Raw genomic sequence first — 17,024 nt, 5'->3', positions numbered from 1 at the left:
ACCCGAGCTCTGCATCCCCGCATCGCCAGATAAAGTGGCTTCATTTTCATTACGTTGCGATGGGCAATGAGTAACTGCAAGCGAGAAAATGTCCAGAAAATACTGGGGAGCATGGGGTTTTCAACGTTGGTCTGTGTACAATATCCACACAGGACTACAGTTGTTGACTAGTCTTCACCGAGTCAATTTGCTTCATAGCGACAAGAAAGTAAATAGAGAGAACTGAAAATGCGCTCCACAAGCAGGACAGACAGACGAATGAATCAAGAAACGGCTATTTCGTGAGAAATGTACAGAAGTGACCAGATCAGAAACGATGGCAAAAACACGCCAGGCTATGCGAAGTAATAATCAATCATATGCCATCCCACAAGCCAGAATGCCAGAACGCCTAGAAGCAGAATTTGAATCAGGAGCAAAAAGAAGCAATGCAAAGAGAATCGAGATCCTGTACACAAAACTGCTGTCTACCGGAAGGTGTAGGATGGTTGAACCATCTTCACAATTTCCGGCTTGAGGGACAGCTGCTGATAGGGCGAACTTCCAGGATCATAATAGAGTCCTTCGATGTGGCCATTGTCGCGGCGGAGAGAGATGTAGTAGAACCCGGAAATGGTAAGACCTTGACGAGAGTTGGTGGGGGTGATGAAGCATCGCTCTAAATCAGTCACAATTAGCAAGAAACAACAAAAGTGTGAAATGTGCACTGCGCCGCGAACTCACCCTTCCATCGCATCAAGATCCACCCTTGTGCTAATTGCTCCGTAATCCATTTCCGGCTCACGAGATTCTTGACCATCTGGTCCTCGGTCAGATCTTTGAAAGGTTGGAGTTCGCGCCAGTATGTACTATCGATGTCGGCATCCGCCTTGAAGTTCTTCGTTTCAAGGGTGTGGGCATTGAAATCGATAATCTCGCCTTCGAGGAAAGTGACAATGTGCGCGTCATGAGTGGGCGAGGTTTTGTCGGGAATGTTGTACGCCTCCATCGTCCCGGCCAGGGTCATGTCTTCATGGTTGATATTGTGAATGGTGACTTTGACGGGCCAGTTCTCGTCGCGGCTGTTCGCCAGATATCGGCGGCCACTGGTCGTATACACGCTGATCCGCGCGCTATCACTGCCGTTGACGATCACCGGGTCACTGGGAGCATGCGGACTGGGCACACGTTGGGATAGCACTGAACACCCTGCACTTGCGGCTCGCTGGCACCCCGAGAAAACCATTCCCGGCCGAAGCCATGAGCAGGCTGGTGGGGGCGCGATAGTTCCGGTGTCGAGGACGAGGTCGTTATCCTTCCAGGAAGACAAGTTATCCATCGATATGAACCCTCTTTCGGCGGCAGAGCTAAGGCTTTCTTCGTACGAGTTCGAGTACCGCAGACGATCCAGGTAGTTGATCGTCTCCTTCAAAAGCGCATTCCCAGAGTTGTCCAAGTGCAGCTGCCGATGCGCCGCAGCCCGAGCACGCAAGTCATTATGAGTCAGGGGCCGGTGGGGGTCATTGGGTGGTCGGTATCGATACGCCCGGGACGCGGATGGTGCGGCACGCTCACCATCTTCGGGAATCTGGCTGGGGCGGTCTGAGTATCGTTCCAAGAGGTAGCTTTCAAGAGTGCGGGTTCTCGCTAGTCTCGGTTGGCGTCTTGCCGACTGTAGCAAAGCCTCCATTGTTGTGATCGGTGGATTCCGAAATCGACTGCGTCCTTCTGTCGGCTCGTCTCCCGATATGATGGGCGGCGTGCGGCCGGTCGGTTCGTTCCGTGGAGATCGTTCTGGGGCGGCGTTGCCATCTGAAACAGCATGAAGGAAAGGCTGGACTGCATCATCATCCGAGTCCTCGCCGGCATCATCGTCCTCATCGTCGGACCCAGGAGCCCAGCCATACAGCGATCGAGTGTTGGAGATGCGACCCTCGTAATTCGGCATATTGCGGGATTGTTCTCGTTGGCGGCGTACGATGGGAATGCGGCGGTTGATCTCGACGGACAGGCTCATACTGGGATCATCTAGGTCGATCCGATCGTCGTCTTCCATCGGCCGTGGGGGCGGAGGCGGGGGTATTTGATGCCGAGGACGTCGATGGCGGTTGAGGGATGACAATATTGGGTTGGAGAGTACGGAGCGCGATCGAAGAAAGCTCACGTTATCATCGTGGGCATTATCGGACTCCGCAGAGGCCGGTGAGGCGGAATTCGATGATCGCGACAACGGCTGGGGGGCAGGTGTGGGTGATAATGTGGGAGTGCCGTGCTGGATCAGATCAGATGAGCCCATAGATGCAGTGATGGGAGAGATGCGTACTGATGCGGAGTTAGGAGGCGGCATTCTGGCGCTCCGGAATCCGCCTTTGAGGGGTCTGGGGGATCGACGGGGAAAGGGACATGTGGTGGGAGAGAAGCCAGCAGACACGAGAAGCAAACGGAATGGCGAAAGGCCAGGGAAGTCGACGGAACAACGTTGGGCTACCTTCGATGGAAAAATGTGGAGAAAACAAATGACGTTCTTTTTTTTCCTTTCAACCGACTCAAATCATCCACGGGACTTTGCTTACAATCCGCGTGTTCTTTTTCTTTCTTTCGTCCTTTTGGAAATATTTTCTTTTGGACCCGAAACAAAAAAAAAGTGCGAGTGCAGAAACAAGACATCAACCCCCACGAAGCCAAGACTATGCAAATCCCCCCCGGATCAACGCCAATGACAAAAGGAGCCTATCAACAGGTCTCAGACCAGTGCCTGATCGACCAGAGCAAAGGAAAAGCCAGGCAAATGTCAACTAAATCGACCACAGCTCCATCGGGACGGGAGGCCGGAGTCTTCCCCGAGACCCTGCGGAGCCCCCTGTTTCCCCGGACTGCGGTTCCGCCGTGATTTCGGCAATCCGGTTGTCCAGCAGACACGGCCGGAGCAACTCCGATTGTTTTCTCGGCTCGTAGTGCTCCAGCCCCTCCTCTTGGCTACATTGATTTGATTTTTCTTCTTTCTTTGCCATTATCGCGTTCATTCGACTCGCAGAATCTAGAGGAAGAGCGTGAATCAACAAACACCATGGTGAAGATCAAGAGCATTGAATATTTCCGGGTCCTGCCCCGATGGCTGTTCGTCAAGGTCACTGACGAGGAGGGTCAATATGGCTGGGGTGAAAGTACGCTCGAGGGCCACACGGAAGCCGTGGAGGGAACACTGAATGCGTTATGCAAACGGTTTGAGGGTTACGAGGCCGAGTGAGTGGCTGATAATTCTAACGGGGCAGAATGATGCTCTCTTGACGATTTCCCGACTAAGTAATTTACCAACAGTGACATCGAACACATCTGGCAAATGGCATGGCGTCTAGGGTTCTACCGCGGCGGCCCTGTCTTCATGTCTGCCATTTCCGGAATCGACATTGCCCTCTGGGACCTCAAAGGCCGTCGTCTGGGTGTGCCAGTGTATCAGTTACTCGGCGGCAAAGTTCGCCAGAAGCTCTCCGTCTACGCCTGGATTGGCGGTGATCGTCCCGGAGAGGTGGAAGCAGCCGGCAAAGCACGCCTGATGCAGGGGTTCAAGGCCGTTAAAATGAACGCCACCGAGGACGTCAACTGGCTGGACTCGCCCAGCGTCTTGGATTCCAGCGTGGAGCGCCTGAAGACCGTCAAGGCCCTGGGTTTGGATGCAGCCCTTGACTTCCACGGCCGCCTCCACAAGCCCATGGCTAAACAATTAGCCAAGGCCCTGGAGCCGCACCGCCCCTTGTTCCTGGAGGAGCCGCTCCTCTCTGAACACCCGGAGGGTATCAAACAGCTCTCTGATCAAGTGTCTTGCCCGATCGCGTTGGGCGAACGGCTCTTTAGCCGCTGGGATGTGAAGCGGTTCTTGGAGGATGCGAGCGTCGATGTGCTCCAGCCTGATATTAGTCACTGTGGCGGTATCTCTGAATTGCGGCGCATTGCTTCCATGGCGGAGACCTATGATGTCGCCATTGCACCGCACTGCCCATTGGGCCCTATTGCTCTGGCCGCTTGTATGCAGGTGGATCTTGTCACGCCCAACTTCGTGATCCAGGAGATGAGCATTGGGATCCACTATAACACCGAGGCTGGCGAGTACGATATCACGAGTTACGTCAAGAACCCTAAAGTGTTTGATGTGCATGATGGCTATGTCGAGGCGTTGAATGCCCCCGGCTTGGGGATTGAGGTGGACGAGGAGGTCGTGCGACGGGTGGCCCAGAATACCCCGGCCTGGCAGCCCAAGGAGTTCTTTGGGCCGGATGGGGCCATTCGAGAATGGTAGATGAAATCTCGGCTTTCTCGGAGAACCCTGGGTTCCTGGTTTAGAAATTGCATAGCGGAGTATATACTCGTTGAGTCTTTACATCGATTTGCAGCAGACATCATCAAGGCGACCATACAAATAGCGGCCGTAAAGAATTTGTCTCTTCAGCCAAAGAGGAAAACCTTCAAGAAATGTTAAGTCTGTATGTGCATCCAAATATTCCCAGTCAAAATACAGCAAACGATGGCAAAATGAAATCTAAAACAAGCGTTCTATCTACGCGGCGACAGCCTTCAAGCCGCCCGGGCTGCATTGCAGTCGTCGGCCAATTGGACACACCGAAGTATGAGATCCCAAAATTCAGGCAGATCAACGCCTCGGGGAATGGCCACACCGGGTCCCTCAACTGGCGCCGCCACAGAGCGTCCCAGCTGACCCGTACTTGAGACGTCTTTTCCATGACGTCCATCCGTGACGATACTCACGGCAAAGCGCTCGCCGCCTTTGTCGTCAAAATGAAGGGCCTGGCCAGGGTGCTTCTGCACAAATGCCGGGTTCAAAGACGACAGAACCACCGCAACGGCGAGAGGATCATGCAACGGGGGACCAGTAGCCAAGCCGAACACATTTTTATACGTGGCAGCAAAGAAGGTCAGCAGTGCATGAAGAATCCGTCGGATAATCGTCGGCGGCTTGGATGGGTCGCTTGAGCCATGCAAGATACGAGTCTGGACCGCCTGAGATGCGAGAACCTGGTGAGTTAAATCGAGAGTGATGATAGTGGTCTTCGAAGCCAGTAGGGCACTGCTGAAAATCGACTCTGAGGATTCGGGATCGCACTGAAATGATTTGTTAAATCAGCATTGGCATGGTGCCAAAGATGTAGGATACGCACGTAAAAGTTGAACTCTGCCCACGGCGTCACATTCCCAACTCGCGACTTCTCGCCTGGTAGCCGGCTCATAGGTGCATCAGTGAAGCCTCCTCCGATGGCACCGCCCATGATGCTCAGACCTTGGACGTGCTCTACAACTTCGGGGAATGTTGCAAATAGCAATGCGACATTGGTCAAGGTGCCTGTAGCTACCACCCATGGCGTCCCCTTCGGCTGCGCAAGGAGAGCATCTCGCATTGCCAAAATGGGGTTCTTATCTTTGACCGGTGACCGAGATGGTTTGGGCAGAAGGTCGGTTCCATCTAGACCCGATTCGCCTATTTCAAGAAATTAACATTCAATGTCTTCTGGAACGATTTTGGCTATCAGAATAGCCTCACCATGGATATCAGGCGCGTGAAGAGCAGGCCGAGAGAATGGTTTCTGGCTACCAGGATAGACCGGGATGTCGGGTCTGCCGATTGCTTCCAGCACACTCCCAGCATTGTTTGTCGTCTTCTCCAGCGAGGCATTCCCATGGATGGTGGAAATGCCAAGAAGATTCAACGAGGGATGATGAGCGGCGATAAGGATTGCGAATGCATCCTAGATGCTATTAATAGTTGTCCCCAAATGAACCCCGGAGAGGCTTACATCGTGGCCTGAGAGCAACGTCAGTAATGCCGAGACTGAAGAAAGTGCCAGGTCAACCGACCAGGATCGCAGTCCAACCAAAGCGGGATGGGAGTCTGTTCCAACATGGTGTGTCAAGGTGGTGTCCTGGCGTCAACTCTCTCCCCGCATCTTTTGATAACGCGGTTATCTCCAGCCCTAAGCCCTACTGTCCAAATCGGGGAAGCTGCAACTCATCAATTGACGTCGCCGAAGAGCTCTCTTTCTTTTCTTTCTTTATCTCTTTGTCTTCTATGCGACTATCCCCGAGATTCCCTCTCTTTTGTGGTGAGATGAGATGACCGACCCGCTTCGTCCTGGTCTCCGGCCGGTTTCCCATCTCAAAGCTGGGCCGACCACCTCCAGCTCCCAGTCCACCGCGCTACCTGCCTCGACACAGCCGCCGCCTTCTCGGCCCTCCTCTCGACTACGGACCCAGCGAAGCTCAAGTCGAGATGAATCGGTTGATGGGACCAGCGAAAAGGCCACCATTACCCTAATCCGACGCGTCCTCTGCGCCCCGACAGGCACTCACGGCGCGTCTTCTCCACAGCCTCCGGAAGAGCTGTTACCTCCCCTCACGAGCTCCAACGACGTTGACCGTCAGCTTTACGCGCTCCTCGCAATCATTATCAAGGAATTTGTTTATTCGTGGTATTCAAAGATCACTCCAGATCAGGCTCTCGTCAATGAAATCATCCAAGTCATCGCCCACTGCACACGTGCACTTGAGCAGCGAGTGCGCCAGGTCGACGTTGCACAGTTGGTCTTGGACGAGATACCTGCGCTGGTAGAAGCACATGTTCTCTGTAAGATTTGGCCATCGGGGACTTATCGCCGACGACCATGGTTCGCTGGCGACCAGGGAGATAATGTATGCTGACTAGTGTGGCATCCATATAGCATATAGACTAGCCATGCAGCAATCCCAACTTTTTGGGTTACCGACCTCACGACGTGCACTCTATCATGAGTTGAATCCTCATCCTGGGCTATCACCAGTGCCAGATGCATCCGATCCAGAGACCATTGCTGTGCAACGGGAGAATGAGGCGGTTTATCGGCGGCTACTAGCCAACGGAACTTTGGCGGTTTTGTTGCCCAGCGAGGATCTCGAAAACGGCAGCTTACGTACCCTACTGGTCGACATCCTGGCAGACCTGATCCTGGGAAATGAAGTTGGCGGCAGGATATGCGAAGGGTGGTTTTTCTGGGAAACCATAACCAAGCTGGCTGCTGTAGTGCAACGACGTAAAAACACTGAGGGTTTAGATCCGAGTCAGGGCGCCCAATCAAGCCGGTTAGAGAGATTTGGCTTGCTCTCGACCCAAGATGAGCCCTCCAGCAGCCAGTCAGCCGCCCAGTCTCCTGTCGCCGTCTGGATATGGAATATTCTCCAGAGTCTCTACCTTGGTTATGTTGCCCTCCGTTTTATCACCGTGGGCCTGTTCCGCGTTGCATCCATCCCAAGCCCGGGAGCCTCGCACGGGGCGAGTGTGTCATTCTCTGCAACGCCAGTCAACCACAAGACAGACCCGCTCGAGTCGACGTCCGGCGTCGCAGGTAAGCGCCCGGTTTTGGGCTATCGGGTATATTCCATGGTCTCGCAACTAGTGGGCATCCCCGAGAGAATGCCGTGGCTGGGTGGAATGATTTCGCTACTCCAACACCTGATTCTGGCGGGTCCAGGCAGGCTTGGTAGTACGGATGGGGTCCTTGATAGGTGAGTTTGTGCTTCGGATCGGAGTTTTCCCCCTTCTCCTTCTTCCTTCATTCGCCCCCGTTGCGGGCTCAGGCCTACGAAAGCGACTCTCGACCTGTGGAGCAACGGCGAACTACGATCGACTCAGGTCAAGTGGCACTTGGACAAGGGTGGGATAAGCGTCTTTCTCGCATACTGCACCGATCACTTGATCTGGTAACGATACTCTGGCCATACGGTCATATTACGGTGTCGCCGACGAACTGTACGGTCAGTTACCGTCAGGCTTACACTGGGGTTCTGGCGTGAGATTGGCTGCTCCGAACTGGTCCGAGCGAGCACGATTTGCGAGGAACAGGGATCTCGTCGACTTACCCACCACGCCCATAATGTCTCGCTGTTATACCCTTGATGTGACGGGGCCCGGCCCTTTCCGTGCCGTTCCTTTGTCCACTTTCTGCGCTCGACAATCCAGTGACAGCCGGATGTTCCATTTGATTTGCATAGCCGAGTCGGTGAGCGAAGATCGGAAAGGGCGCAAAAAAAAAGCAAGAAAATCGTCCATCGTTGGCTGGCTGAAGGCAATCGCATTCTCCTCGGCAGAGGGGCTAATCGCGCACGAGCGAGAAAAAAATTCAACCGGCGCCGATCACGCATCGCGAGATAAGCCCAGCCATGCCCCATTAGGAACTTGCATGAAGAGCAAAAACGAAAGATTTTCCGTCGTCGGCCCAATGAGCGAAATTCCTCGAGACATTTCGAATTTGCATTCCGACCAAGGTTTGTGCATGGCACCCGCTTGTGCGCCAGGCACCCTGGGATATGTTACCCGCTGACGAGGGGGGGCCGCCTCGTTTTCTGCTGGTCGCCTCGAGGTTGGGAGGAGTGCCATCCCTGTCGCAGTCATTACCGGCTGGCCCAAGCTCCTTTCGCACTTCTCCCGAAGATCGTTGCTCCGCCTTGCCTTCTCTCCCCACTCCGGGCCTAAAGGGCCCTAAATTGGCGTGAACCAGGGCTCTTCTTTTCATTACGGAACTAGCAGAAAAGAATAGACCACAACGTCCCGGCAAGCTCCACAGGCCGAGAGGGATTTTTCTTTTGTCGTCTTGGCCCCAAGTTCATCAGACGTCATGGTTTGAAAGACTTTGCTGACTCCACAGATTCCTCCGGCAAACCATTGAGGAGTATGTCCTCACCCCCACTTTGTTGCCCAACCTTCTTCTTGCAACAAGGATGACCCTGTTCCCAGCCAATACGCGTCCGTCATCGCAGGGAGCAGCCGTGAATGTTGGAACGGCTTTGGCTCCGCAGGTGCCCGCGCAGCCCCCAGCACCCAGTCAGAAAGCCGTCGCGCCCTCGGGTGTGCCGGCGGTCCCTACGATTGCAGACGGGGTCAGGGGACCAGCGGTGGCAGGCGACGCGATTGGTAAAAGCGGAAAAAGCAATGCCCCCGGAAATAATCATAATAATCATGACAGCGGCCCTGCCGCGACAGCCACATCGCCTGTTGCGGCGTCGGTAGTGTCGTCGACTGCTGCTGATGCCCCTCCTTCATCCACTCAGCCGGCCACCGCGAATAGACTCAGGCCCACCAGCGCGGAGATCGCCGCCATTGAGCGGCGATGTGCAGCTAGCCTCCTGGCCGTGATCCCGCCCAGCGTCGCACGAACCCTCTTCGGGGTCTCATCACCGGTGTCACCGGCTCCCGGCAGCCGTGATCGTACCTGCAGCACCACCACCGGTAGTTCGTCTACCCTCACCACCACCGCCATCACCTCCCCGGCCCCGCTCTCATCGGCGATCGAGGAGAGCGGGGACCATTCCCGATTCGCGTCCAAGGGGCAGCAATCTTCCCAGGCATCATCATCGTCTGCATCGCACTCGAGCTCTGCTTCTTCTCTACCAACCTTATTACGCGACGGCGTTGCCACTGCCCATCAGCCAGACTCTAATCCACCCAGTAGTAGTCCAGAGGACATGCATCTCCTGGCTGCAATAGAGACCGATCTGCTGGATCTCTTCGCAGATGAGTACTGTAATCGCCACCTGATCTACTCCATCATCGAGGTCATTCTGGCGAAGATCCTCCCGGAAATTGCAGACCGCAGTGTCCAGGACTTGATGGAGGATCGCGGCGTTCCCCCTGTGCCTGGTGCTTTTCAGACTTGGAGATAAGAGTTTTGGCTGGTCTTCCTAATACATTTTTTCCCTTTTCGATGGGATAGCCATTCAATGAGTGATGTCTTTTTCTTGGTAACGTATCCTGTAGACACCGAGTTGAGTTAAAGTGTGGTTTCAATGGAAATTCCGAGTGCAGTCAGAGTATGTACATGGAAAATACATACCAGAAAAGATGAAGATATGTCTAAAGAAAAGGAAAGATAGTGTAGACTGTAAATACCAGAAGATATTGCTATTCCCTGGTTCTCAGATATTCCTGCCGAGAGAAGAGAAAAGAAGTACATATAAAGGAACACGAGTCCAATAGAAGACCAGTGCAGGACGTGTATATAGAAAGAAGAAAGAAAAGAAAAAGTCCCAACAAATTATGTTGTTTTCGCGCGAGCGGCCCAATTTAAAAGAGAAGAAAAGAACAGAACAGAACAGAAAAGAAAAGAAAAGAAAAATGAGAAAAAGAGTGAGAAATTCAGTACAATGGGGTGGGGATGATGAGAGAAGGTAAGAATCAAAGGAAAAGAAAGAAAGAAAAGAAGAAAAGCACACAAATACCAAAGACCAAAGAACAAACTCCTCAAAGGAACCCAATGTGTGTGTCCCCCATATACCATATACCCGTATAACCCATGTTCCACGTCTCCATACTATCCGTGGATATCTCGTCCGGACATGACACACCCCAGGCATATAGAATGTGTGACAGCGCAGCGCCAAAACCAAAACCAAAACCAAAAACCGAAAATCCAATATCCCATATCCAATATCCTAGTCGAAACAAGGTCGAGGTCGCCCTCTGGTGTCGGTGTATGATTCCGAGTCTCTTTTTGCAGGAAACGAGGTTCGTACAGACACGGATGCAAGGGAAGGCAAGCAAACAAAAGAAAAGAAAAGGAATCAAAATGCAGATAAGGCAAATAAAGCAAAGGGTTCAAACAAAGGAATTCAACGAGGTGGGGAATCACGAAATATTGCAAATGACATAGAAGGGGAGGGGGAGGGGGGCGTGTTGATAGGGGAGAGAGCGAGGGGGAGAAGGGAAGGGGGAGAAAAGACTCATGATGTGAATAGAGGGGAAACTCGAGTACCAAACAAACAGAAACAGAAGATTGAAGCGAAACTGAAGCTGAACTGTCTCAGCCCAGGTTATGGATAATCCGCTTCTTGCTCACACGGGGCACATCCTCGTGTTCATCGATGCGCGTCAGCCCACCGAGGAGCGTACTCTGGTGGCTCTTCGCCAGCTCAAGCCTCTCCATCAGCTTGCCGATAGTCACATACTCCTGAGCCGCAAGCCCGGCAGGCTGGTGCTGGAAGTAGTTCATAACGAGTTCGAGGGCTCGACGAGCCTCGTCCTGGGTAGGTGAGCCCGGCGGTGACCCCACGGGCGAGACAGTGCTGGGTTTTGACGGCGGGTGCATGACCTTGGTCTTGATCTCGGGGTTGCTGCGGTTGCGCTTGATCACGTTGGTCTGCTCCAGTGTGCGATTGTCGCCCATCTCCAGGGGCGAGTCGAGGACTGCTACTGATACCGGCCGGTGCAGGTCTGGTTTGGTGTTGCTCTGGTGCTCGTGGTGGTGGTGATGGTGGTGGTCCATTGACTCGTCGACTGATAGGAGGCTCGGGTCGATGGGGACCAGGGGAAAGGTCTGGCTGCGTGGTCGGCTGGGCTGGGTGCTGGTGCCGCTGGAGGGCAGACGAGACTGGCTGGTAGGCGTGAACGGGCTGTCAGAGACCAGCGTTGAGGTTGGGCTGACCATCCCTGCCGACGAGGTCGTGTCCAGCGAGGTCGTGCTCTTGGAATGGCCGTGCTGGTAGCCGCCAGCCAGGTCGGGCAGTGCCTCAGCCAGCTCTTTCTTCACGCCCTCCTGGCTCTGGGTTGGGGACAGTGGCGATCCAAACCCGTTCGTGGGTGAGGTAGGTGAAGGCCCACTAGGGCTCTGGATTGCAGATTCGCCCGCAGAGTCGGTGTTGATGCGCGTCGGGCTGTTGGATCCGCTACGGGCATCAATTGATCCTTTGCGCGACTTGGCGCCGACCAGCCCGTTCTTGTTCTTGAATTTCTCCAACCAGCTCGTCGTCAACACTTTCTCCTTGCCCTCTGGACATCCGCAGGTGCTGGCGAAGAACAGCGCTTTCTCCTTGATCATCTCGTCGTTGAGCGGGAATCCCTGGCGATGGTAGTTGCGCACCCAGTTGGATAGGGCTTTCTCGATATCGGGGACTCGGCCCTTGGCCCGTTTGATGGGAGATCGACTGCCATCGTCTGGGTTGAGATATTTCTCCTTTTGGCGCAGTACTTTGGAAACGGTGCTGTATAATTGAAAGAAAAAAAAAAGTAGATGTTAGGGCACGAATCGCAATAATTCATCAGAAATAGCCTAATTACCTTCGCTCCACGCCAAATAAGGCTGTTTTAACACAAGTCAGTCCGAGTCCATTCCATTGCGGCAACAAATTAAAGAGGCATTGACAATCTCACCTCCAATATCCGTCTGTTTTGCCGTCTTGTTCTCCTCATGGTATAGACACATCTGTCGACGATCCTCATCGGTCAGCGTGCGACGCGGCGTCGACCCCCCGTCGAAGTCTTGCGAATTGGCGGCATGGGCGCCGACGGCGACACGGAATTGAGAATTGCCGCGGGGGGCAACCCGGACTCGCCGAACGACGATTGCGTAGTGAGCATGCTGGGCCAGGAATGCGAGGGCATGGGCAGCGGCATCGAGGCGTAGGGCGGCGGTATTGACATGCCATAGGGCGTATCGACGGCCATCATGGGGTGGGAGGGGGCATAGTCATAGCCGCTGTATTCGGGCATTGGGGGGGAAATGTCGCGGCGAGGTAAAAGCGCCCAGTTCCACCCATGGCGAATGTCCGTATTCGCTGTCTGGCGCATGATGCGCCTCAGTTTCCATTGTGGTGGATTCCTCCATGGGACGGTGTGGATATCAACCAAAATGGGGATTTGTTTTTTCTTTTGATCAGGTCGGGGTTGGTGTGAATAAAGACCGAGACAGAGAGGGAGAGAGAGAGAGACAATGATAAAAGAAATCCCGGGGAACAATGACGGTGTCTAGAGGTGAGACAATGAACGACGATGCATGTTCCACGCCGTAACCCAGCGATAAAATTACAGGCGAGGATGTCGAAACCCGAGGTTCCAGTAGGGGAGAGAGAGAGAGAGAGTAAAAGAGCAAGTTAGGGCAGAGGAATGAAGATTCTCGGTGAGCGATCACCAAACTACTCCAGAGGGAGAGAGGGCAAGTATGTATACAATATGCAAGAGAGATGAAGAAGAGTCCGGGCAACATGCAGGTAAAGCCATGGGCGGAGTTAAAAAGAAATAGAAAAGAGAAAAGAGAAAAGAAAAAGGAAAAGAGAAAAAAGAAAAAAGAAAAAAGAAAATAAAGAAAATAAAACGTGGATTGAACCAGTTGAATCTCGATTGCAACTGGCACGAGAAAGCAGAGTCGCGGAGAAATCCATGATAACCTTCCCCCAAAAGCAAGGCCGATCTGGACGGTGATTGGCTCAGAAATAATATATAATACAATATTCGAATTTGAAAATACCCCTGCCAATAGAGGGGGGAACGGCGTCTGGTTGGTTCAGGGCTCGATATATGCGCGGCAGGAGGGGGTTGCATCTTCCACGAGGTCAGCGTATTACGAGGACGAGGTATTGTATGGAACGGTTTCTTCGTAGGGGCTGTTTGATCTTTTCTTTTTCTCTGTTTTTCTCACGGTTTCTCCTCCGTTGCCCCGAGTGCGGCTGGGGCTGATTCTGAAAGAGTGTGAGAGAGAGAGAGAGTTACGAAGGCATCCAATCTAAGCGGTCGATTCGCATGGAGAGGACGGGCGCAATGGATGGACAGACGAGTTCATGCTTTCTACTCGTCAAGCGGATCCTGCACGATCATGACGGGTGTCTGATCCTTCGCCGTTTTCGAGGGGCCTTGGTTTCAAGAATCCTCCCAAGGACCCCGAGTCAATCGGGGGCAGATCATCCGCGGGGAGGAAAATATCAAAAAAAAAAAAAAGGAATAAGGCAGAGGGCCAGGCACGATTGATGATTTGCTGATGGCCGGATAGCGGATCGATAAACCGCTGAACCTAATGCCCGCATGACATCCGTATGTGTGTTGGCCCATGGCGATCAAGTGGGCCAGGGCGAGAAGTGGACTCTCTCTGTCTCTTCTCTCTTCTCTCTTTTACTTGGTGGTTTCATTCCCGGCTATGGGACCACTTTGGGGAGGGGAAGTCCAACGGTCTGTTTACCAAAGCGGCCAAACAGAGGCATGGGATGGCAAGTCTCATCCCATGTAACAAGGGTTCAGGGGCATATGCACCGCCTCATTCAATAGTGGGAATTGAAGAGATGAAAAGCCGAATGCCTGAACACCGGCAAATCGAATCACTGGCTTGGGGTGGTGAGAGGGAGCAAATCCCTAGATGGGAGACTATTGCCGGATGGAGTAGGATGGGGATCTCATGAATTTCAAAAGACCGTGCCGATCTGTGGCCTCATTTTCTGACGGTAATTTTGTCTTTTTTTTTTGCTTTTGGGGCGTTCAGGGATCCGAACGCATCAGACATCCACGAGAGATGACACGGCAAATGGGCAAATGAGGAGCAACATGGATCATCTCGTCTGGGCGAATCCGCCACGACCATTCGTCTGTGATCGATACGATGTGGCCGGCAACCGATACAAGGGCCGAACAAGTAGGTTGGAGTTGGCCCTATCACAAGGCATAGCAGCCATCTCTTGGCAGAGGGGGGATGATGCGATTCCTGAATCTCCACCACGACCCACTGCGGTCCCATCCGGCCCGGGAACCTTCAGTAAACCAGAATCCGTCAAAAATGGTCTGCACGGATCTCTGGAGGGGGGAGACGGGGCACATTGGGGAGAAGGTCAATGATGTAGTTGGTTGGTATAAACACAAATTGCATATTCCTTGGGATATCACTATGACCAAGTCCAGGGCTATTGAACTATTGACTCCCCGCTTGTTCAAGCCACGAGGAATGCCAATCTGAAATCAGGCGGGTGTTTCTTTTTCTTTTTTCTTTCTTTTCTGACTCTCTGTCAACTAAACCACCAGGCAATTGCAGTCTCCAGAACTCGGGGATGGAATGTCTAGTCGACAATAGAACAAAGGGTCTGACAAATGGTCAATATCATGCCATGTTTGACAGGCTTTTTCCATTTTCAAATTAATTTCATTTCAACTTTGACTAGTTTCCAGACAAATCAAATGAAAAAGATCGCTGGCAACTTTCCCTCCAGAGGGCCCTGGGGCTGTCACTTGGAGGATTTCCGATCGGTTAGGGTATCATCGGGAAAGCGACCGGGGCATGAATGAATCATGAGAGAAAAATCAATTGTCTAGACCGGTCAGCATCAAAATAGCAGTCCTATCGACAGGCGTCACTCCTTATATTTGCTTCTTTTATTTCCTCGGTCACCTCTAGCTTCTTGGCTTATAGTCCCACTGCCCTTACTAGGGCCTAGAGGTTTATATCCCCGGTGGTACAATAGTAACATCATCAAAGAACGACAGAATAAAAAAAGGAAATAATCCCGGGACAGACTCAGGAACGGGTGCAACCCCCAGCCCGGTTGGTGGTTGGGTTGAGGTCAGGTACCGATCGACAAGAGGTAAGACGGTAGTGTTCATGCACGATGCGGGTTTTTTTTTTACTTGTGTCTTTCAATTCGGCCTGGATGGGCCGGTTCCTCACCCACACAGAGAAAACAAGAGAGAGGAAAAAGTGCTGAATTCAATTCTTTGTCCCCCCCCCCCCCCCCCCTGGAGATATCCCGATGAGGGCCGTGCCCGGTGGAGTCGAACGGATGAACCAGACCTATTCGGGAGGAATGGACCCATGTATTTTGAATGATTTAAATACAAAGTGTAAAGTAAAGAAAAGTGAGCTTCACGAGTAATGAACCCTAGGACTCCGGGGAAATGGTATTGCAAGCCCCCTCCCCGCCCTGCAATGCAATGCGAGACGGGGATGACCGATCCACGAGAACCGATGGAATTTATGTAGGCGTGTCCGGCATCGGTGTCAGAACAATCACCTGATGGGATAAGCAGGTTGATTTCTTATCCTGTCAGTGACCTACTATACTGTCAGAGATGGAAATAGAGAGATACCTACAGTAGACTACTGTAGTATACTCGACGGCGAACCCCGTCGATCTCACATCCATCTGAGAACGGACCAGATCGTGAACAGCCCCCTTCTTCCTCATCGGGGTTGGAATATCGGCCCTTGATCGGCAAAAAAATAGGCTCCACTTATCTCTGCTCAAGTAAAAAGAAGAGAAAGAGCGAAAGAAAGGAAAACAAAGCCCCGCAAGTCTCCGCCAGGGCACAAACCGAAGGTGAGAATATCCCCCCGATTTGCCCTATGATTGGAGAGTAGATAGGATACTTACATCGCCCTGGTCTTCTGCTGAGTGGAGTTGATCAGATAAATATGGTCATGAGAACTGATCATATATACACCGCTTGTCTTCTACTTCTGCTCACCGTCATGCCTGAACCTAGGTATGGTTCTTCATGCAATCTGAACGGCAATGCAACCTGTCAATCCTGCGGAAGCACCTTGCAGATCCTTCACGAGCACAGCCCTCAGTACTTTTGGCAGAGCCGATCCAAATTTTGGTACCGAGCACGAGAACAAAGTGAGTGGGGGGGGATGAGAGAGACAGAAAAAAAGAGAGAGGAACACACGGCCCGCAAAAAGCAAAAAGGAAAAGTAACAAGAAAGTAACAAGAAAGTAAGAAGCCCCTGCTTGGTTGACAGATCATTTCTTAGTGGTAAAATCCAGATGTTTTTCCTGGCCCCATGGAAGATCTGACCGTATCGGAAGAAGCGAGAATTCAGGCAGCCCCTCCCTGGCGCTAAGAGTTATAGTATGCCACCATCCAGAGCTCTCGTGGGTACGGCGATACGCAGGAAATCAGAGAAAATTATATCATGATCACCGTTGCCGAAGGTATATTAGCAGTAGGTCAATGCGGTGGATTGCGTTGCCCTCCTTTTATTATTATTAGTAGTATTACTATTAGTATTACTATTATGTATTAAATCATTATTATTATTATCTTAGGCGGCATGCACACCATGATTGCCTTTCTTCCCGTCGAAGCTATCGAGTTCGGAGCTTGGGCTAACCATTATGACAGCCTTCTTCAGGACTGATCGACACGAGGGCAAACAGGATTGAAGGGGCCAGACTTTCAGCCTTGGACAGGGGTGAGAAGATGCCAATAAACAATAACAATACTAATACTAATAACGAGATAATGCATCGATGAGTGAGAA

At 52.4% G+C, this 17,024-nt stretch overlaps 5 protein-coding genes across 5 annotated transcripts; 2 read left to right on the top strand and 3 right to left on the bottom strand.

Annotated features, from left to right (window-relative positions):
- Positions 1–467: 467 nt before the first annotated feature.
- On the bottom strand, positions 468–2,326 carry NUU61_009180 (GID4/VID24 family protein; the record flags this gene model as incomplete). Its single annotated transcript, XM_056659705.1, has 2 exons — positions 468–658; positions 724–2,326. The coding sequence occupies 2 exons, from the start codon at positions 2,324–2,326 to the stop codon at positions 468–470; spliced, it is 1,794 nt and encodes a 597-aa protein (XP_056507998.1).
- A 720-nt stretch (positions 2,327–3,046) lies between these two features.
- Positions 3,047–4,273, top strand: NUU61_009179 (mandelate racemase/muconate lactonizing enzyme family protein; the record flags this gene model as incomplete). The annotated part of the gene is made up of 2 exons (XM_056659704.1): positions 3,047–3,222; positions 3,298–4,273. The coding sequence occupies 2 exons, from the start codon at positions 3,047–3,049 to the stop codon at positions 4,271–4,273; spliced, it is 1,152 nt and encodes a 383-aa protein (XP_056507997.1).
- A 275-nt stretch (positions 4,274–4,548) lies between these two features.
- NUU61_009178 (uridine-cytidine N-ribohydrolase) lies at positions 4,549–5,890 on the bottom strand (the record flags this gene model as incomplete). Its single annotated transcript, XM_056659703.1, has 5 exons — positions 4,549–5,094; positions 5,151–5,467; positions 5,531–5,735; positions 5,784–5,791; positions 5,845–5,890. 5 exons carry the CDS (start codon positions 5,888–5,890, stop codon positions 4,549–4,551), a joined length of 1,122 nt encoding a protein of 373 aa, XP_056507996.1.
- Positions 5,891–6,099: 209 nt separating this feature from the next.
- NUU61_009177 (PXA domain-containing protein) lies at positions 6,100–9,678 on the top strand (the record flags this gene model as incomplete). Its single annotated transcript, XM_056659702.1, has 3 exons — positions 6,100–6,610; positions 6,705–7,524; positions 8,664–9,678. 3 exons carry the CDS (start codon positions 6,100–6,102, stop codon positions 9,676–9,678), a joined length of 2,346 nt encoding a protein of 781 aa, XP_056507995.1.
- A 1,136-nt stretch (positions 9,679–10,814) lies between these two features.
- Positions 10,815–12,577, bottom strand: NUU61_009176 (DNA-binding domain-containing protein; the record flags this gene model as incomplete). Its single annotated transcript, XM_056659701.1, has 3 exons — positions 10,815–11,991; positions 12,068–12,089; positions 12,256–12,577. The coding sequence occupies 3 exons, from the start codon at positions 12,575–12,577 to the stop codon at positions 10,815–10,817; spliced, it is 1,521 nt and encodes a 506-aa protein (XP_056507994.1).
- Positions 12,578–17,024: the final 4,447 nt, after the last annotated feature.

Source organism: Penicillium alfredii (assembly GCF_028826965.1).
Source record: "Penicillium alfredii strain IBT 34128 chromosome Unknown utg000011l_segment0_segment0, whole genome shotgun sequence".
Lineage (NCBI taxonomy): Eukaryota > Fungi > Ascomycota > Eurotiomycetes > Eurotiales > Aspergillaceae > Penicillium > Penicillium alfredii.
Note: the sequence above shows the minus strand (reverse complement) of the source record. Positions and strands in the feature narration are given on the sequence as shown.